The sequence below is a fragment of the Gekko japonicus genome, unplaced genomic scaffold (genome assembly GCF_001447785.1).
Source record: "Gekko japonicus isolate JY-2015 unplaced genomic scaffold, Gekko_japonicus_V1.1 scaffold2256, whole genome shotgun sequence".
Taxonomy (NCBI): domain Eukaryota; kingdom Metazoa; phylum Chordata; class Lepidosauria; order Squamata; family Gekkonidae; genus Gekko; species Gekko japonicus.
In genome coordinates, this window is record NW_015161471.1 from 65,119 (window position 1) to 87,172 (window position 22,054).

Here is a 22,054-nt window from a genome sequence, read left to right on the forward strand (position 1 = left end):
ATTAGGGTGGTAGTTTTGATTAGCAGAGCATAGGATGCCAGGACAGGCAAACAGAGCTGCAGTGTGTGGCAAACGGACAACTGTGGTTGCCCATGGTTGGATGCCACCTCTGCAGTATCACTATTCGAGAGGAAGCAAGTGGGCTCTCTCTAAGCAGGTGCCATATAAATAAATGAATAGTTGCTGATATGTAACCATCTCTAGACATAAACCCAACAGCTGCAAAACAGCAACCCATCCAGGCAATTAAAATGAATAATAGGAAACCAATCCTGTGTCACAATGAAATCTGAGCTCCTCTATTGTGGGCTAGTAGGCAAATCAAGCTCTGCAGCAGGCATAAGCAATTAACTACTGAATTGATCCCACTCTAATAATACCACTTATAATAATTTGTGCTTAAAATATTAATTCTTATAATCATGATGTGAAGTCTTGACCTGCTGACCCGACCTTGCTCTAGAAAGAAACAGTCCAGCAGTGGAAGGGAGGGATTGGGGGAAACAACATCTGAGTTGATACCTTGGCTGATCCGGAAGCCTTGATTTGGGATGGTGATTCTTTGCACATGTCACTTGCCTGCCCATCATTAAACAGGCAGAAATGATTGCCATTAAGGGATGAAATGTTATTTGCTCTTGTGCTTTAGGAAGAGTATGGACTATGGATCAGTGTCAAATCTGGAGGCACAGATATGTGTGGGGCAAAGGGCTTCAGAACTATACACAAACACACACACTTTGACCTTTGCTGTGGCCGTGAAGATCTCATGTGCAGAGGACACCAAACACTCATTTAGCAAAGAAACTAGATCCCTTCTCCTTTTCCTCTTCCTCTTGGGGGGGGGGGCTCTCCCAATGCTCTTAGGGGAGGTTGATCCCTCCCCAAAGAACATTTGGGGGTAAGCCGCACCAAGAAAGAAAAAGAGAAAATGGAGAAAGGGTCCCTTTTCTTGCTAAATGAATGCCCAGTGTCTCACGGATTTTGTTGCAAAGGAGGTGTTTGTTTTCCTTGCTCCAGTTGGGGGTTTCTCCATGACTGTTGTAGCCCACTGTTCAATTAACCTACCAAAAAACATCAAAATAAAACAGAACATGAGATGAAAGCATGAAAGAGTGGTCCAGTGTAAAACTTACTGACTCCAGGGAGGTGAGAGCACTACATGGATTTTCCTTGATTGAAGGGATCGAAGTCTCAACACTTGAAATACCATGTCTGGTTCTGGAGCTTATGCTGCAGTTTCAGACACTTGACCAAGCATTGCAAGGGGTTGTGCTTCCATGGGAAGCATGAAAGCAAGGAGTGCAGTATTCTTGAGTTTTGCATGTCAGAGCTTGTCAGATTATGTGAAAATGTTCTGACCAGACGAGGTAGGCACTGGAAGAATGGGGGGCATCTTCTTAGGCCTTGCAAGAATAGGATGAAACTAACCGGGAAGGGAGAGTGTATATCTAAAAATGAAAAGGTAGAAACTCTCCCTCAAAATTTTTTAAGACAAGTAGTAATGCTCCTAGACATATATTGAATATTTAAACACATAGAGCATTTCAAAAGAATGTTCAAAAGAATGTAATGCACATCATACAGTCACATTCAGCACAGACTGATGATATTTAAAGTGGTACAATCCAAAATAGTCCACAAGCACAAGCTCTCCTAGGGGCAATAACAGGATAGAGAAAATACTGTCCAGTATACTGCTTGTTTTGTTGTTGATGGTAGCATAGGTTATCTTAAGACCGTTTCGAAGACAATCCTTCATCAAAGTGTACAGTGAGTCAAGGTAGGTGAAATGACCATGCATACATAAAAAAACCCAGTCTTTTTGCCTGCTAGACTTGATTCCATTGAGTTGTGAGGTGTTGGACTCCACTTAATAAGAGGGCTTGTGCTTGTGGACTATTTTGGATTGTACCTCTTCAAGTATCATCAGTCTGTGGTTTATGTGACTGTATGATGTGCATTACATTCTTTTGAAATGCTGTTTGTGTTTAAATATTCAATATATGTCTATGAGCATTAGTACTTGTCTTAAAAAATTTTGAGGGAGAGTTTCTACCTTTTCATTGCAAGAATGGGAAGCATCTTCCTAGGCCTTGCAGCATGAGGGTTACATTTTGATCTCACTGACAAGGCATCTTCCTCAGTACCCAAGCTCTTTTGAAGCAAATGGGCGGTCCTCAGGATATTTTGGAGAGACCTTACACTGGCAATCTATGGATCTCTATAGATCTCTATAGATTACTGCAACTTTTTTTAAAATAAATTTATTATTATTATACACATATAAAGACAATAAATACAAACCCACCACCGAAAAACAACCACCAAACCATCAAATTAAAACGGATCCTTCCTCTGTCCCTCCTTGAATATATCTGATTTAACAAATTGTTATTTAAATAAATGCCTAGCTTACAAATTCATTTCAATCCACTTATATACATTTGACCAAGTTTTTAGAAAAACTGAATTCATACTTCCATGGAGTTTTTGTGTTAAATTATCCATTTCAATCACTTCAATCACTTTATTAATAAAATCCCATCTATCAGGTACCTTTTCTATCTTCCAGTACCTAGCTAATACTATTCTTGCTGCCGCCAGTAGATACATCACCACATATTTCCCCCCCCCTTTTCCAGCTTTTCGGTAGTATACTTAACAGGAATATTTCCGGATCAAGTGGTATTTGTAACTTCATTGCCTGTGTAATCACCAAATGAACCTCTTTCCAGTATTTTTTAACTGCTGTGCATGTCCACCATGCATGGTAAAAAGAGCCTACTTGCGATTTACATTTCCAGCACAAATTGCTGGACCCTGGGTAGAACCTGGCCAACCTATCGGGAGCCAGGTACCATCAATAGCACACCTTAAATACATTTTCTTTTATTGGTACAGCCTTAAGCCGTCTTGCATTCTGCCAAATCCCTTCCCATTTATTCAGATCAATTATTTTTCCAGTATTATTATTCCAGGCAGTCAATGGAGAGACCTTACACTGGCAATCTATGGATCTCTATAGATCTCTATAGATTACTGCATTTTAAGGGGAAAGATTGCAATGAATTGGACTGGACTGTGCGACTGAACAACAACAACAAGAGGAAAGATGGACTTTGGAAAGACATATCTTTAAAACACCAATAGTAGCACAGGTAGCCCAATTTCATTAGCAAAACTGAGCAGGGGTGAAGTGTTCACGTCCCTCTCCGTCCTCTTCGTGTGGTCCCAATCTGAGTCACAACTGCACGCAGACGTTGTCTGCCTTTCAGAGATGATCTTTGTTTCATCTATTTTGGTCTTGTGTGTCCCCTGAAGCTAGAAATCAGTGGCCAAGTATGAGAATGGTAAATACAAAATAAATTGCTGAAAAAGTTCACAAAAATATAAAGATGTAATACATTTCAAATATCAAAGATGTAATTTAATATTTGTTTTCCAGCAGGTGCTAGCAGGTATACAGCACAGGAACAAGGACGAACACTTCTCGAGTCTATCTGCGTTCGTTTCGAGTGATCTTTCTCAATCTCAGTCTTCAATATTCAATGAACTTCTGCAATTCAATGCACCACAAGGGCACCACAAGTCAGTCTTGTCCATGTAGAAGAATCAGTGTGTAGGAGCTGTGTGAGCCATTTTGAATGTTTTGGATACCCTTGTGGTGCATTGAATTGCAGAAGTTCATTGAATATTGAAGACTGAGATTGAGAAAGATCACTCGAAACGAACGCAGATAGACTCGAGAAGTGTTCGTCCTTGTTCCTGTGCTGTATACCTGCTAGCACCTGCTGGAAAACAAATATTAAATTACATCTTTGATATTTGAAATGTATTACATCTTTATATTTTTGTGAACTTTTTCAGCAATTTATTTTGTATTTACTATACTCTATTTGCTGTACCCCATAGTCTACAAGTATGAGAATGGCCAGTGGCCACCACACAATACATCCTCGTGTGTGTGTGTGTGTGTGTGTGTGTGTGTGTGTGTGTGTAGAAGATACTAAGTGGGAAGGTCAGGTCTGTGTTTTGAGACCTGGCTCTGTCCCTGAACTCACCAGTGTGCCAGCTGCCAGTATGCAGGTTCTGAACCATGCTCCCCTAAGCACTGCTGCTACAACGAAGGAGTCACAGTGTTCCCTCTAAGCTGAGTTAGTGTGAGCTAGCTCACAGTTTCTTAGCCTCCGGCTCACACATTTTTGTCTTAGCTCAGGAAGGATGGCTCCAGAGCAAACTAATTTATGCAGTAGCCAAATTGCTCGCTCACAACTTTAATGCCAGTAGCTTACAAAGTAGAATTTTTGCTCACAAGACTCCACAGCTTAGAGGGAGCATTCATCCCAAGCCAAGTCATGTCCTGAGATTGGTGGGGGCGTGGGGTGCCCTTCAAATGTTTTTTTCCTCCCCATACCTACGATAGCTCTCGATGTCAGACATGAATCACCACCCACCAAAAGTTAGGTCCCAGATTTGATGGGGGAGGGGCAATCTTAGTTCCTAATAAGTGCATGAAAATGCCTGAGAACATTTCATTTCTTTATAATTCTGAACATTTTCCTGCCTAATCCTAAAGAATCTGTTAAAGACTTGGTACAGCTTTTGAATTCATTTAGTAAAGCCTCAGGGTACAAGGTTAATCTAGACAAATCAGAATAGATGGGTCTTTAGTATAAATACAGTCTGTAAAAAAATGGACTGGCTAAATTTTGCTCCATGGTAAGGAAAATGGATTATATTAAATATCTAGGATTTGGAGATATTCATTGGTTAGAAATAATCATTAGATGTTACTCTCAGAGGTGGAAAAAGTCTTAAGCTTTTGGCATCCCCTCTGTCTTTGATGGCTGGGCAAAGTCCCCACTGTGGAGATGAATATTCTGCCAAAAATTATTTACTTATTTATTAAAATCCTTTTGCAAGTTAAATCCTCACCATTAGATAGCTGGCAGAAGTTCATGTTTAAGTTCATTTGATTGGTTAATCCACCCAGGATGGGTTCTAAAACCCTTTGTATAAAACAGAGAGGGAGGGAGGATTTGGGGTTTCTAGCATCAAACCGTATTATAAAGCAGTTAAATTAGAGGCCGCGAGAGATCATTTTATCCTTGAGACAAATACATTGTCAATAGAATCTGTTCTCATGTTTAAAAAAATTAAAAGACCTTATTTGTTTTTGAGGAAGAACCATGAAATGAAATGCTGCTTCATTAGAGTTAGTTTAGTATAAATATGAGCTTCTCAGCCTTTTTTTAAGAGCCTTGTCTCATGTTTAGGAGACAAGAAAGCAGAGGATGGTGTTTCTTCTGTATACATTTTTAGGTTTATAGGGAAATTCTATTTTTAGTGTCTGAAGCTTTGATTATAATTTTTGATGCATTTTAGAGGGCACTCTTTTTCATATTCTTTAAGCTATTGTTATATGTTTTGTCCTTTGAGAGAGAAAAAAGAATTTTGGGCATTTCCATGTCCATATTAGTAAAATGCCATCATTTACTAGCAAATAAGGGAGAAAATGCATAATTTATTGGTTCTTTCAATAAAATGGGGACAATAAAAAATAGATACATAACAAAATGTAGTTTTGATGGGCAATGGCCTGAGTCATTATCCATAAATAGTGGTCATTGGCTATAGACATTTGATTGGCCTTGAGATTTACCAATGAAATGTTTTAATACTTCCCATTGGTGGTCATCCGAATGTTTGACATTTACCATAATTAACATATATTTAAGGTAGTCATAAATTCTGATTAATAATCCAAAATCTTATCATGGGATCGCCAAAGGTTGCAGGGATCACTAGGTATTTCTTTTAACATGCATTACATGTGACAATGCTGATAATTTGGGTACCAAAAAAAAAACCACACCAAAGATTTGCTTCCCATTGATTACTGATTACTGTAACAAATCTGTGATGTTTCCACTGTAGGCCTGGCGGAAATATGATACAGACCGCAGCGGCTACATAGAAGCCAATGAGCTCCAGGTGGGTCGTACAAGAAGTCCTTTTGGGGTCCTTGTGATACCAGATACAAAATGGCTCGGAGATAAACTTATTATTAATAATAATAATGCTAATTGCTGAAACCAGTGGTGCATGTTTTCTGATGCAAAACTGAACTGAAGAATCAATGTAATAAGAATACTTAGTAGTTATATGTGTTGAAAACACTTTAGAGACAGTCATAGTCATCTCTAGTAAGCTAGTATTATGAAATCCATACTGAGGGAGAAAACAAATAGAAGGCTGTCCCAGTGACTTTAGTGGCTCGCAGTTCACACTTTTGGCCTCTATGCTACCACCACCAACCCATCCCCCACTGTTCACACAAATGCTTCTTGCACATCCCTGGCTAAAGGAACAGAAGGACATAATAGTAAAAAAGAAATGTTCAATAAAACAGAAGTGTTCAAAATGATTCTTTTAATAAAAAGATTGTAATTTCAATGTCTAAAAAACTTAGACAGTCCCCACCCCTTTTGCATTGTTTATTGAATGGATTATATTGTACTCATTTCATTGTTCTCTCCTACAGTTGCCAGGTCTTCCATTCCGTGCTTATTTGCCAGTCTTCATTTGGGCAACATGAGAAAAAATTGCAGTTGTCACACATGACTTGCAGGAAATACTCAGAAGTGTTGTCATGTTGCTCTATAGGGTTGCCAAGTCTGGGTTGGAAAATACCTGGAGACTTTGGGGGTGGAGCCAGGAGAGGGCGTGGTTTTTTTGGGGGGCTCAGCATAGTACAATGCCATGGAGTCCACCCTTCAAAGCAGCCATTTTCTCCAGGGGAGCTGATCTCTGTCGGCTGGGGATCAGTGGTAAAAGCGGGAGATCCCCAGGCCCCACCTGGAGGCTGGCAACCCTATTGCTCTAGGACTTGCTGGAAACTGTATGGTTTTACCACAAAGTTTCTGGCAGTTCATAGAACGATGTGATGGCACTTCTGCTTTCCCCCAGAACTGGCCCCACAAAGCATGTGATGACAGCACCCCTATGTCCCTGCCCCCCCAGCCACAGCTGGGTGCTAGTCATTGGCTGACAACCCTATTCTTTAGGGTGAGAGCCAGTTTGGTGTAGTGGTTAGGAGCACAGACTCTAATCTGGGAGAACCGGGTTTGATTCCCCACTCCTCCACATGCAGCTGCTGGTGTGACCTTGGGTCAATCACAAGTTCTCTCAGAGCTGTTCTCTCATGAGAAGTTCTTGAAAAAGCTCTCTCAGCCCCACCTATCTCACAGGGTGTCTGTTGTGGGGAGGGGAAAGGCAAGGAGATTGTAAACCGCTCCGAGACTCCTTTGGGTACTGAAGTGTGGGGTATAAATCCAATCTCTTCTTCAATACTGTAATCCATTTTTAGTGGACTGATTGCTATATATGTGTTCTGCTGGTCTTTAATGCATCTCTTTCTAATCCTGTAATCCACCCGGAGACTCAACAAGAAGGGACTATTAATGTAGTAAATAACTAAATAAAATGCCCAAGGCAGGGGGAGTGTTCCCCAGCCCCATTATTTCCCCCCTACTCATAGAGCACCACTGGCGGTAGCACGTACTAGCAGGAGACTGCAGCCAGGCCTAAGTCACACATTATGGCAGTCTGGGGAAGGGGAAGGAGGCTGAGATGGTGCAATGCATGGATAAAGAGAATGCCTGCATTTCCTTGCAGTGTGGGTCTCCCGTCTACACATCCCAACCATCATACTGCTAATTGCTTATAATTTCTTACAAGGGACATGTACATTGAACATACATAAACACATTAAGTTCTTATATTGAATCAGACCCTTGGTCCATCAGGGTCAGTATTATTGTCTATGCAGACTGACATCAGGTCTGTAAGGTTCTCAGGAAGAGATCTTTACATCACCTACTGTCATGGGTCCTGGCTCAGCCGAGGCTGACTATTCCTCAGACGAAGAAGAGACATGCAGCAACCCAGCCTCCTTCGGAGTCAGCCTAGAAGAGGAACCTTTGCCAGCATTTGAAGGAGAAGAGGCCCCAGCATCTGCACTGGAGGTGCCTGAGGTGCAGTCGGAGGAAAAGCCTGGTCCAGGGCCTGGCCCAGCACCCCCAGTTGGAGACACCTCGAGGCCAGAGTTCCCACCCAGCTCACCTGAATGTCCCAGATGCAGGGCACGCCAGGATCTGAATGTGCAACAGAGAAGGAGGAGTGCCAGGCTTCAGCTGTTGCAAAGGCAATGTGAGGGGCTGTGAGTCTTTGCAGATTGCCTCCCAGGGAAGGGAGGCTCCGTCATAAGCAGCCACGCTCACCTGCCTCGGTGCGGATGCAACCGTGCGATCTTGGACCTTGTTCCGGCTGCCAGCCTCCGCTCCTCACTCCGGAGAACTCTGATTGATCTCCCGGCATCCCAACCCCTGGCACTGTTTCTCGGCTTGGTTTGGACTTTGTACCTAGCTTAGTATATTGTGTTTGTGGTGATCAGCCAGAGCCAGCACACCTACTACTTAAAAAAGAATCCTTTTTAAACTGGCAATGCCAGGGACTGAACCTGGGACCATCTGCATGCCAAGGAGATGCTCTACCACTGAGCCATGGCCCTTTCCCATGTTCCAGTTGGGAAGGGGCTTCTGATTAACTGCTGGATTCTCTCCAAGGGTGAATAGTCTCATGAAGTCCATTTTGTACCCAGCACCATATACTCCAATTAAGACTCAGGCAGGCAGCTTTGTTGGTTTGTAGTACCAGAACACAATTCCAGTCCAGTAGCTCCTTAAAGACCAACAAAATATTCCAGGGTATATGTTTTTGTGAATCAACGTTCACTTCCTTAGGCACCTGTCATATCTGATATAGTTTTGACTCATGAAAGTGTATACGCTGGAAAAATCTCTTGGTCTTTAAGCTGCTACTGGAGTCAAGTTTTGTTCTTCAATTAAGTCTGCAACACATCTTGTGTTACTTCATTTGAAGAATGCTACTAAGTGCATATTTGGGGCATCTCTAAGGTATCATGAAACATTTCTTCCCTTTGCCCCTTTATTTTGTACTGTACATCACTACTTCACTACATTTATCAAAAGAGATCACACCACTATTGTTTCTGACTATGTAGTGTGTTTCTGACACGCCACCCCTTCCCCACATTACTGGCTGCCACCATATGGGGGGCAGAGTCACACGTGGCAACATGCTTCTTTAGCTAGACACTGCTCTGAAAGGAGGGAACCAGATGCTGCCATTTTCAAACGCTAAGACACAGTTAACCCATAAGAACTTTGGTCTTTAGGTCCAATTCTGCATGTACTAATGAGGATACAATTCCTATTGAGAGCAGTAGGGCTTCTTCTGAGTAAACATGTGTATGATCAGGCTGTAAATCACTTGGCAACTTCTCATCATGTCTCTTTTTCTTTGCAGGGGTTCCTATCAGATTTGTTAGAGAAAGCAAACAAGCCCTATGAGGAACCAAAGCTACAAGAATACACACAGACTATAGTAAGTGTGGGAGGTATCTGGCCTCCCATGGAAGGCTACTCAGTTTGGAAAGATTGTGCACAAAGCCCAGATAGCTTTCTGGAAACTGTGGCTGTCCAGGTCAACAGGGAGAGAGGAAAACTCTTGGGCTCCAGTGAGACTCAGCCTGGAAATTCTGCAACCAGATGAGACGAGGGTACTATGCACATAAGGAGAAACCAGAATTTACTTTGAGTCCAGTGGCACCTTTAACTTTGTTGGTATGAGCTTTTGTGTGCATGCACACTTAAGTTCCATTTCATTGTGTCTGAGGCAGCGTGCGTGCACACAAAAGCTCATACCTTGAATAAAACTTTGTTGGTCTTAAAGGTGCCACTGGACTTACACTTTGTTTTACAGATTTGGCTTGTGAATGAATTTTTATTGTTACAGCACATAGCCAGCAATTATAAAAAACCATAAAAGTAACTTACAATAACCAAATGGTAAAACTACTTTAAAAACAAGAAGGTTACTAAGGAACATTAAGCGGTCATTTTGATCACTAAAACCAGACTTAAGAATACGCTGCAATGGAATACATTTAAAGGAGTAAAATAGAATGACAAAAAAGGCAATAAGATTTAAAATCAAAAAGTCCAATCCCAAGTGACAACCAGAACACTGATGAGCTTTTACGGCCAAGGAGCAAAATTTTGCAATGTCTGGATTTCAATATCTAAAATATCCAGATGGTGAATCTATTTATGTAAAATTATACAAGCATTTTAAAATCTAAAACCAACAATACAATGTAAAAAGGACATAATTTAGTCTTAAAAAGATAAAAGACTGAGAATTAAAAAGTCAGTTATTTGGGAGGGAATCTAACCCAAGTGGCTACCTGAAGACTGATGAGCTTTTACAACCAGAAAACAGAATTTTGCTATCTGGTGTATCGCTGTATGGTCAGGATTTAAAAGTAATTTCTCTATCTTATCCTGATCAGAGGAGCCATGGCTTGTATTTTTGAACATTTGCAGGTGCATTACTAGGAAATATTCTGCACAATGGGGCTTTCCAGGTACTTCTGTTTAAGCATGATGGAATTAACTTTTCCTGGATGTCTGTTTAAGAATGATGGAATAAACCTTTTAAATGTTATACTGTGGAGAGGAAGTTCTAAAGCAAACCAGTGTTCAGACATCACTCTACAGGTGGCAAGAAGGAAGCGTACATGAATCCCAGCACCACCCTATCACCCAGGTCCTACCTAATCCAGGGTACCAAACGATACATGATGCTCATGATGGTGGGGGCAAGCAGTTAAGCAAGGCAATTTTAGTGGAAAAACCACCAGGGGAGGAAGGGAAAATAAATCCCTGCCTATACACCAAATGCAAATTGCTGCCTCCACCACTGCATTTTGTGAAAATGTGAAAGGCAAACTGTAAACAACTGACACTGCAATAATATACATTCTGACTCAAAAGTAATCCCACTGTGTTCAGTGGGTCTTGATCCCAAAATAACACACATGGGATTGCAACCTGAGTGTTGTATGATTTTCAGTTCTATCATCTATTCAACTGGAAATACTACAGAATTAATTTGGGGCTTCCAGCAATGCTCCCTCTAAGCTGTAGAGTCTTGTGAGCAAAAATTCTACCTTGTGAGCTACTGGCATTAAAGTTGTGAGTGAGCGATTTGGCTGCTGCGTAAATTAGTTTGCCCTGGAGCCATCCTTTCTGAGCCAAGACAAAAATGTGTGAGCCGGAGGCTAAAAAACTGTGAGGTAGCTCACACTAACTTAGCTTAGAGGGAACACTGGCTTCCAGTGTTTTCCTGACCTACAGCCTGGAAGAGAGAAAGGGCCTCATTACATATCTGTGAATTCATTTATCTTTTCTGATCTCATCAGATCTCGGAAGCCAAGCAGGGTCAGCCCTGGCTAGTATTTGGATGAGAGACCTCCAAGGAATAGCAGGGCCTGACTTGGTATAAGATCGCTTAATATGTTCAACCAGCCAGCAACACATCAGGTTCTGCTGTGCCCCCCCCCAATTACAACACAGTTTGCATGTGGAAGACGAATGGAGGCCACACAGTGGGGGATTTCCCTGTATCCTGAGGGCCACTAACAGGCTGTTACTTTGTACCCTGCAGCTGAGGATGTTTGACTTGAATGGGGACGGGAAGCTCTGCCTGTCGGAAATGTCACGGTAAGATATTTGCATTGTTGAGAGATACAGAGTCCTTGGGTGTAGAGTGAGCTGTCATTTCTTTGGCTACAGAATCAAAATAAACAAGATGCTAATTGAAATATACTGGGTTCGAGACGCATATAGTGATCAGGTCAGTTTATTAGTGATTTCAGCTTAATTCTAAGACAACTCTAGCAGGGCCGGAGCCCTGCTTATATGCATGCAAAACACCCTACCCCACACACACACATTCCCCGTGATAGGCTATTTACAAAACATTACTACTTGATTGGTTTATTCCAGAGTCCTGGTTGGCTATTGTTCTTGTGCTCCAAGCTCAGCCAGTCTCTAGGGTGATTCAATGAGGGATGATTCATTCCCAGGACATAACACTAATAGATCCATGAATGGATCTCCAGAGTGTTTTTTTAAACAGTAAATAGCAGCCATGGAGCTCTCATCTCGATTAGGGATGCTGTGCGCAGGGAAGGTGGAGTTAGCTAATGTCCGGTCACAAATGCCACCACTTTCCCAGCTGCCCTGTGGTAGGATAAGAAAAATGAAATTTAAGGAACTTATATATTTCCCACAAAGGAGCAAATAGCAGTTCGGGAGGGGGAAGGAATGGAAAGAATATAAACTTCCTTCTCCCATGTCATAATCCCAATCCAAATGGAGGGGTATTGCTGCCATTTACTAATTTAAAAAAGAGATATTACAGCACAGAAAATAAATCAGGCTATTCAGATTCAGGCAAACTTGACTTTCTTGAATTCTTAACAAAACAGGAGTTCTCTTTTTTTCCCAGAAAGTGGTCACCATAGTTGTAAATGAGACAATTACTCCCATCTTCTGACGTGCAGTCTTCCTTAGCTAAACCCCGAATGGTTAAGTGGAGACACAGAACTTACCACTACAGATCTGTCCCTTGTAGATCATTCACTAGCTCCTAAATCCACTTCCAGCATTCCATGAGCCAGTCTCCCAGTGTTATGTATCCACCAATTTACAGGACTTGCGGTCCTGGTGGGACCACCACTGTCATCCCTTACAGAGTTCAGATCTCTTTTCTTCCTGACTTGAATGTTCCCATGAATGATGTTCTCCCATTCATATTGTAGATTGCTGCCTGTGCAAGAGAACTTCCTCCTTAAATTTCAGGTAAAGGCTCTGAAAATTTCTCCAGCAGCTGTTCTCCAGCAGCTTTTCAGTCATTTTTTCCCCTTCTCATCCTTTCTTTTCTTTGTTTTATTTTGCACAGGGAGTGAAATTAGATGTGGAAGAATTCAATGCTATCTTTGCATTTTATGACAAGGTACAAGATTTGGGATGAGAAATAAAAAACTTCATCTGTTCATGGGTGGATTGGTGGATGTGCTGGACACTCATGTCAGCACAAGAGTACTCTTGGAAAGAAGTGGGGAGTCTTCTCTCTCCCACTGGCCTATAGCCCCTACTTCAGACCTATTCAGCAAGGAATAATGGGGATTTCCAGAACCCAATCCTCTCCCATTTCATCCGTATTTTATGAAAATATTCCTGCCCATTCTTGGTTCTTGCCCTTAAGCAGGCAAAATGGTTAGATTCCAGCAGGCAAAACCCTTCCACAAGTATCTACTGCGCCAGTGTCCCAGGTTCTGGTCCTATAAGATGGTCAGGAGAGTAGCTCAGGATATTCTCTGAATGACCCCAAAATAACAGTTTTATGTGGATAGTCATACTTATCACTGTGTTCTGAGCACCATTCAAGGATGCTGATTTTGAGCTTCAAAGTTTACCACAACTTGACTCCAGGCTGCCTGATGGAACACATCTCCCCACAGGAACTCATTTGCCTTGGTCGAATCCCTCACTTAGGAAAGTTTCATCTTGTGGGGCAAGGAGTTGGGCTTCCACCATGATCTCCCCATCCCTAAGGGTTTCCTCCCTGGAAGCTTTGGTTATGTTTGGGGGCATTTAAAGGCCAAGTGAAAACCTCTATTTGAAGAAACTCCTTTAGGTGGCCATTTTATTTTCAAAGGTTTACAAAACTGATCTTAGTCCTAATAGACCACTTTGTAAAATGTATATTTTATTTAATAAAATGCATATTGAAGAATAATTTTCAGTAGGCAGAGTCTGAGTTTAAGATTGGTATGCCTCTAAGCAACACGAGTTTCTAATGATGTCAGACAAGACATTTAGGGAAAATCAGCTGTGCCTCAAATGTTTCAGTTTATGGCATTTCCTAATCTCTCTGTATTATTGTCCTCTGATAATATCCAGGATGGAAATGGCTTCATTGATGAGAATGAGCTGGATGCCCTCCTGAAAGATCTCTATGAGAAAGACAAGAAAGTGAGTTCACAAGGTTGTGAGAAAAGGCTTGCTTGTGGTGGCTGGACGGCACCCACAGCCATAGGTTTCCTCTTCATTGTGATCCTCTCCTAGTTACACCTGTAGAAGCTTACCCTCATTGGGCTGAGCAGGCCTCTTACTTAGAAGACTGGAGGAGTACCCCTTGCTCTTATGTTGTCAGCAGCGGAGTACCCAAGTATTTAATGTCTCACCATAGACCCTGCAGGATGTTATGGGAGGAATTTTATTTATTTACTTTCATTTATACCCCTACCTTCCTCCCAATGGAGACCCAAAGCAGCTTACATCATTCTCCTCTCCCGTTTTATCCTCACAACAACTCTTTGAGGTAGATCCTTGTCCAACTGAGGTATCTGATTATTTTACTATATTTTATCCCAGCCTTCTTGTGGCAGTGTACTCTAGCCTACCTGCCTCTATTTTACCTTCGCACCACCTCTGTGAAGTAGATTAAGATGAGAATGTATGACAAGCACAAGGTCACCCAGCAAAATTTGTGGCACACTGGGGATTTGAAGCTAGGTTTCCCAGAACCTAGTCCAACCTTTTAACAACTACGCCGGGCTGGCTCTCTAACAAAAGAAAGAGATCAGTTAATTTCTGGACTAAGAACAGCAGAATGAACTGCTGAAACAAACATTTTCTGGGCAGCAGACCAACAGTGAAATAGTACACAGAGCAGAGGTACTCTGGAAATTGAAATTGCTGGTCGTAGGCTGAAGTAGCCATGCACAGAATTGCACTATAAGAAATGTAAACACAAAGCCCAGCATAGGCAGAGCAATGGAAGCAAGCGCCATGTCCACCTCAGAAATTAACCAAAATGATAAAAGCTCTAAAGGACAAAGAAGTGTTCCAGCTATTCTTATGGAGTAGACCTGAGATGAGACTGTTTAATGCTGAGACATACAAGACGTTTCAGGCCTGTGGCTATCAAGAAGGCTGAAGGTCCTCAGGGAGCATGGCACCATTTAAAAGACTTGTTTTTGAGATCAGGATCTGCTGTCTCAGGATGGGTGAGCTTCTGGCGGTCGAGCTATTTTTGACAATTTGTTAGGGGAGAAGTAAGTATGGATTAAGGACCACTGAGAAAGACAATTAAATAGGCAGTTGAGCTGATCATGGTCAGGAATGAAACCTTCCAAAGCAGTCATTTTCTCCAGAAGAAGAAGAAGAGAAGAGACTGGATTAATACCCTGCCCTTCACTACCCAAAGGTGTCTCAGAGCGGCTTACAAACTCCTTTCCCTTCCCCTCCCCACAACAGACACCCTGTGAGGTAGGTGGGGCTGAGAGAGCTCTGACAGAAACTGATCTTTTCAAGAACAGCTCTTATCAGAGCTATGGCTTGCCCAAGGTCATCCAGCCAGGTGCAAGTGGAGGAGTGGGGAATCAAACCCGGTTCTCCCAGATTAGAGTCCGCGCACTTAACCACCACACCAAACTGGCTCTCCAAGGGGCCCAATATCTAAATTAGAATGCAGGAAGGAAATATTATGGGTTTGGTCACCCTGGGCATGTAGTAAGAAACTGCCCCGCTTCAAGAAAGACTGGTTTGGATTCAAACCTTGCTTCTATTTGCACTGCACCCTTTTCTGTTGTGAGGGCAATCCTCTACTGTCCCATGCATTCCTCCAGAGCTAGCACTTCTGCTCACATAAGAACAGTGTCCTTCAATGAACTGAAGAGTGCCTAGCATCTGAGGAATGCATTCCATAGCAGAAGACTGCCCCCACAGTGCCATAAATTGTTGGATATACTGGGGAATGCTAAGTATCTATTAACATGTTACATTTTCCCAAGGGGTATAGTAAATCCCTTTGGAAGTCCAAGTGTAGATCTGCTTTTGTAAGTGAAGCCTATGAATTTATCGCCATGCCCATTGGTTTACATGGGGCTCCAGGAAGGTTTCAGAGACTGTTGGATCAGGTGCTTCTACCCTATAAAAGTTATGCAGCTGTATATTGGTACAATGCGGCAATAATTCTGACTGGAAAATTCATTTGGAACATCTGAACTGGAGAGTATTCTAATGCAACCTTGACAACAAGTCTGCCCAGATATATATTAACAAAATAAATGCATATCATGGTCAAAAACAATTGTAGAACCAGAAGCAATGAAAGTAAAGGTGATAACAGAAGCATCCTTCCATGCAACAAGAAGGAAATGAAATCCTTTTGGGGCTAGCTAGATAACATAAACTTTTGAGTTCTTTACCAAACATAACTAATTAACCGACATGTTTAAAAAATGAATATGCCAAAGAAAGTAAGCTAGACAAAAGCATGACAGGTGGCTTTGGATGCATATAGGTAGGGAACTAATTGAGAGCCATACTCAAGGCCAAATTAGATGTGATGTGATCAGGAGTTAATCCACGATTCGCCCCATGGATTATTTCCGGGATGCTTCATTTATCCCTGTCACTGGTCATCATCCATTAACTTAGATGAACAGGGATGAAAGGGGAAAATGACAGGTCTCTTGACCTGATTTCACCTTATGGAGTAGACAAGAATGCAGAATAACACTGTAGCTCATTTATCCCTGAATGTGACTTATTGTTGAGAAGCTACCATTTTCATTGACGGAGGAAAGCACGTGAGAGGGAGGACCTTTAGTGTGTGAAAGGCAAAGTTAATTCAAGGTCTGGCATTGTAGCAGCATCATCATCGTTTCTTTGCATGTAAGTTTTTGCAGTGTGTTGTGTATAGTCACACAGAGCTAACTAGTCCCCAAAAAGTGAAGCTAGTTGAAAAGGAGGAACAGGAATATAAAATGGCTGTACTAGAGCAGAGGCTGTCGGGAGCGAACAAAACCAGAGGAAAGGACTCTGGCTGTTGAAAATGGGTATACTGTTTTATGCCAGGAATTCTTGGTAAATTTGCTGTCAGGTTTTCTGGATTTTGATGACCCATACTTAGGCTGAGCAAGCTGCTCATGTCCAGGCTGAGACCTGCAAAACTAGAAGGGCATCCCCAGCTCACATTTCCCATTACTACCAGAGCAGTTACAGTAGTCTTACTAAAACAGGAGGCACCTCAAAGGTTAACAGTTTTTATTCCAGCATAAGTTTCTGTGAATTGGAACTAATTTCAATGGATGCATGAAGTCTTCATCCATTAGACAGAAGTAATTACATTCAAAGTTGCAGACAACAAAAATTATTATTCAAGATCCTACAAATGCTTGTGAAAGTTCTTGTTTTGTAACTTACATTTTAAACTTGCTTGTGGTGATCCTTTCCCCAAAAATCTGTATTTGGAATCTGGGGTTTTAAGATCTGAAACCTGATTTTAAAGTTTTCCGTTCTCAGCTTTTTGTCATGTGCCTAGTTGTGGAAAAAAGAATTACTGTTGGACAAGTTTCATATTGTTGGCTTTTGACATTCAAAATATTCAGTTTCTCTGCTCTCAAATGTACTCAGGAGATGCACTTCTGTTTTGAGAGGAGGTTCCCTAAAGAGGCACAGAAATGCATGCATAATTCTAGGTGCAATTTGCTAGGTTTTCCAGTGCATCAAAGCTTAAGGAACTGGGAGAGCAAAGGGGATTCTCACATTTTGGAAATCTTCATCACACCAGCTGTGCTCTGACTCCTTCCCTGTTCTACCAGGTTTCAAATGGGACTGAAATATCATTCCAGCTGAAGCTGAACCTAACATGCCCTCCCTCCTGTGTTCCCCTTTACCAGGAGATGACAATCCAACAGCTCACAAGCTACAGAAGGAGCATCATGAATCTCTCTGATGGGGGGAAGCTGTACCGCAAGGAACTGGAAATCGTCCTCTGCAATGAGCCCCCGATGTAAAGAACAGTAGTGTCCCTTGGCCACCTTTCCTCCTTTCCCCTGCCACTACCACGAAGGCAAAGACACCACAATGAGCAAATGTAGGGGGTGTCTGCTGACCTGCGCCTGGGTGATCCTTCCAACCCCATAAGATGAGGCTTGCTGATCTGCTTGTGACTTGGGTCCCAGAATCTGCACAATAGGGTGGGGGAGGGGCAGCACTGTATGACCGCATCTCGTTTGCTGGAGAAGGGGGGCTCCAACCTAGACACTCAATTTTTCCCCCACGCCTTGCTTGTCTCTTTCTTTATCGCTAGTTATCATAGTCTGTGTTTTATAACTTCCCTCATCTGGAATGGGTTTTTCTCTCTCGTTTGCTCTTAATTTTTCATCTTCGGTCACCTTTCATGTTCAGTCTTGTTTACCAAAGAAGAGTTTACAAATAAAACTGATGTTCTGCTTCAGGATTTTACTAGTTTGCATCAATTATTGCTTAAATGGTTAATGACTATGCAGCAATGGGTGGATTTTTTAAAAAAGAGCCTTGACTCCCACTGGATGTGGCAAAATCTCTTTTGTGGATCTTTAAAGATCTGTAAACCTAATGCATTTGGATTTTGCAATGGCACTGTTGGTATTTATTTACCATGTTAATCATTTAATGGAGTAGGGAAATCTTACTGGTAGAAGGAGAGACTTGATGTAGCCACTTGTTTATGTCACAGGCTCTCTCCAATGAACACCTGGGTATTCCCTTCATCCAGGGATTTGGCTTGGGGAGAAGGATAACTTCCATTATTTTCTGTGAGGTTCAGGCCATTATTTGGGTTCCAGGGTGTTCTCCGCATCCAGATACACCAGCTCCACGATGGAGAGAAATCAGGATTTTTAGTACCCTTTCTCCAAGTAACTATAGGTGGGGGAGGGGAAGACACAATGGTAGAGTTGTCTTTGGACCGCACAAACTAGCCAGTATGGCCAGAAGGAAACTTTATCCAGTCTAAGAAAGAGTTACTCTGTTGGCATCTTTGGCTAGAGCCATGCTGACACATAAAATGAAGATAACTGAAGTGCTTAATTTATACAGCCAATACCTTTTTGCTCCATATATGTATTGTTATGAACCTAAAATGTTGAGAGTCTGCAGAATTTTGAATTATCAAAGAGAATGGTGAAAGAAGGAGGACAAATGGGGGGAAGAGAGAAGAGGAGCATACGAGGAGGAACATAATTGGTTGCTCTTTGTAGTGGGACACAGAGTCACATAGAGACCCACTGAACAACAAGCCTTCTACAAATGTATCTGAGGCAATAAGGATTAGAAATATTTTATGGCTTATTTCCATAAAAAGAACAGGAGGAAGGGATCTCATGAGTTCAAATTTTACACAAGCCAGCTGTAGCCCTTACTTTGGCTATGGTCACAGAAACCTAAGCACTAGAAAAATAGGTAGAGAAAGGTCCTACAAGATAATGTGTCATCTTTTTAAAAAAAAAAATGAAGGGGGAGCATGAGCATTTGTGACCTTTTCATCTGAATAAAATCTAAGTTCATGGAACCCGGTATTACTTGGACTAATTGCCATGCTAGCTGGCAGATGGGTTCTAACAAAAATTGAATACTTACATTCCACAGAATTTGTTTATTTAAAACACTTATCTCCTGCTGCTCTCCTTAAGACTAGGATCCAATGGGCTAAGAACAGTGGTCTGCATCCCACCACTCCATGCAGGAATGTTGAGTCTTCAGCATTCCTCTCTGTTTCTGCAGCCCCTTCTGGCCCCCAGAAAGATAATTCCTGTTGTCCTGCGCCCAGCACAGCTGTTTGCATTGAGAGGGGGCAATCATACCCTGGTTTCTCTTCAGATTGCGAGTGGGGGCAATCATAAAGGAGGGCAAGGATGTGAATTTGCTCTTTCCATTGCTGAGCAAAGCATTTTATCTCTCTTTCCCACCTTACTTCAGCCCACCTACTCACATGGGCTGTTCTTCTGAAGAAATCCCACAATCCTAGGAATGATCTACACAGGTCTACCCTTGTATCTGATCTGGAAATTGCAGTTGATGCAGAATGCGGCAGCAAGGGTGCTGACAGTGACGTCTTCATGGATGCACATTCGGCCTGTGCTCCATGAACTGCACTGGCTGCCGACAGAATTCCAGGTCTGTTTCAAGGTGTTGGTACTTACCTTCAAGGCCTTAAGTGGCCAGGGACCAACATACTTACAGGACTGCTTCTCCCCATATGTGTCCCGTCGAGCCTTGCGCTCATTAGATCAACACTTACTGATGATCCATGGCCTGAAAGACGTGTATCTGGTCTCAATCAAGGCCAGGGCTTTTTCAGCCCTGGCCCCAACCTGGTGGAATGAGCTCCCACTAGAGAGCAGGGCCCTGGGGGACCTTTTACAATTCCACAGGGACTCTAAGATGAAGCTCTTCTGTCAGGCTTTTGGGTGAGACTGCGGACGTCCAATAGCATCTGGCCCCTCCTGTTAGCATCCTGTTACCTCTTTGTTACCATCTGTAATGCAGAATGCGGCAGCAAGGGTGCTGACAGTGACGTCTTCATGGATGCACATTCGGCCTGTGCTCCATGAACTGCACTGGCTGCCGACAGAATTCCAGGTCTGTTTCAAGGTGTTGGTACTTACCTTCAAGGCCTTAAGTGGCCAGGGACCAACATACTTACAGGACTGCTTCTCCCCATATGTGTCCCGTCGAGCCTTGCGCTCATTAGATCAACACTTACTGATGATCCATGGCCTGAAAGACGTGTATCTGGTCTCAATCAAGGCCAGGGCTTTTTCAGCCCTGGCCCCAACCTGGTGGAATGAGCTCCCACTAGAGAGCAGGGCCCTGGGGGACCTTTTACAATTCCACAGGGACTCTAAGATGAAGCTCTTCTGTCAGGCTTTTGGGTGAGACTGCGGACGTCCAATAGCATCTGGCCCCTCCTGTTAGCATCCTGTTACCTCTTTGTTACCATCTGTACCATGGTGTTTAATCTTCGAGGACACAGATTGATAACTGCCTAGGTTTACCCAAGGTAGGATACTTATAACCTGCAATCCCTTATGGAGTCTAGCCCTTTCTGCCTTTAATTTTCTAACACCAGGGCACCATTGTAATAGTTGTGACACAGTCTAATCGCCATAGTTTAAGGGCTAAGTTTATAGTTTTAATTTTGATTTTATTGTTTTATGTTAAATGTTGTGACCTGTCCTGAGCCTGCTTGCAGGAAGGGTGGGGTAGAAATTGAATCAAATTTATTTTAAAAAATCTTTCTTAGGGTCAGAATGGGCTGCAGGAACAGAAAGGAACACAATTAAATTCCAGGTAACATACAAGCCACCAACAACAATTTTAGACACCCTGAGGCACCCTCCTCAACAGTCCAGCATTGTATCCAGTGGTGGTATGAGCCACGGGGCATGCAGAGCAGTGGTACCAGGCCCTGTGCTGGTCAGGATCCCAACTGCTCATGGCCCTGCCCCCCAGTGGAGGGGGGAAGGAAAGGGAGAGCATGCTTCTGCAGCCCCCTCCAGGGCTTAGGCAGGTGGCTTGATGGTGGCAGCAGGCTTGAGGGCTGCCCCTTGCTTGGACCTGGCCTGGCCTGGCCCTGGCAAGTGGAGGGGCAGTGATTCTGTGGCTGGATTTTTGCCCATGCCCCCAGAACTGCTAAAAGTGCCTCAGTTTGTGCCTTTCCCTAGAACACATAATGGAAATTGCTTTGTTTGCAGCTTCTGGGTGTCTCCATAACCTTGGAGGAATTATTACAGGCATTACAGAACTGATGCATGGGCTGATGGTCCCTCAAGTCACAAAAGGGCTTTAATACTTAATAACCATTTTTATGACCTAATAACCATTAACCTAGAAACAAACAGGAAGCCAGCACAAGGAAATCAAAACTGATAAAGCAGCTTCTATAAGTAATCAAGCTGTCCTGTTTTGAACCAACTTGTTGGTAATTGGGGATTTCCTACTGAGAGGGGTAGAAGCTAAAGTGTGCCGACTGGACTTGTCGTCTCGAGAGGTATGTTGTCTCCCGGTTGCAGGCATCCAGGATGTGACGGAAAGAGTAGGAAGACTCATCAAGCCCACGGATTATTATCCCTTCTTCCTCATCCATGTGGGAACAAATGATACAGCCTGGCACAGCCCAGAATGTATTAAAAGAGACTATGTGGCTCTGGGTAAAAAGGTGAAGGAATTGGGACCACAGTTTGGATTCTTGTCAGTTCTTCCTGTTGAAGGCCATGGCTTAG

The 22,054-nt window shown here is 42.7% G+C and overlaps 1 protein-coding gene across 1 annotated transcript in view; it reads left to right on the top strand.

The window, feature by feature from the left end:
• LOC107125681 (calretinin-like) overlaps window positions 1–18,246 on the top strand; it is a 39,721-nt gene extending 21,475 nt beyond the window's left edge. Inside the window, exons 5-11 of the mRNA XM_015429132.1 lie at window positions 5,941–5,997; window positions 9,394–9,471; window positions 11,596–11,651; window positions 12,755–12,794; window positions 12,895–12,948; window positions 13,899–13,970; window positions 17,687–18,246. Coding sequence (XP_015284618.1) covers window positions 5,941–5,997; window positions 9,394–9,471; window positions 11,596–11,651; window positions 12,755–12,794; window positions 12,895–12,948; window positions 13,899–13,970; window positions 17,687–17,803 — 474 coding nt within the window. The 3' untranslated portion in view covers window positions 17,804–18,246. The remainder of the gene's footprint in view (window positions 1–5,940; window positions 5,998–9,393; window positions 9,472–11,595; window positions 11,652–12,754; window positions 12,795–12,894; window positions 12,949–13,898; window positions 13,971–17,686) is intronic.
• Window positions 18,247–22,054: the final 3,808 nt, after the last annotated feature.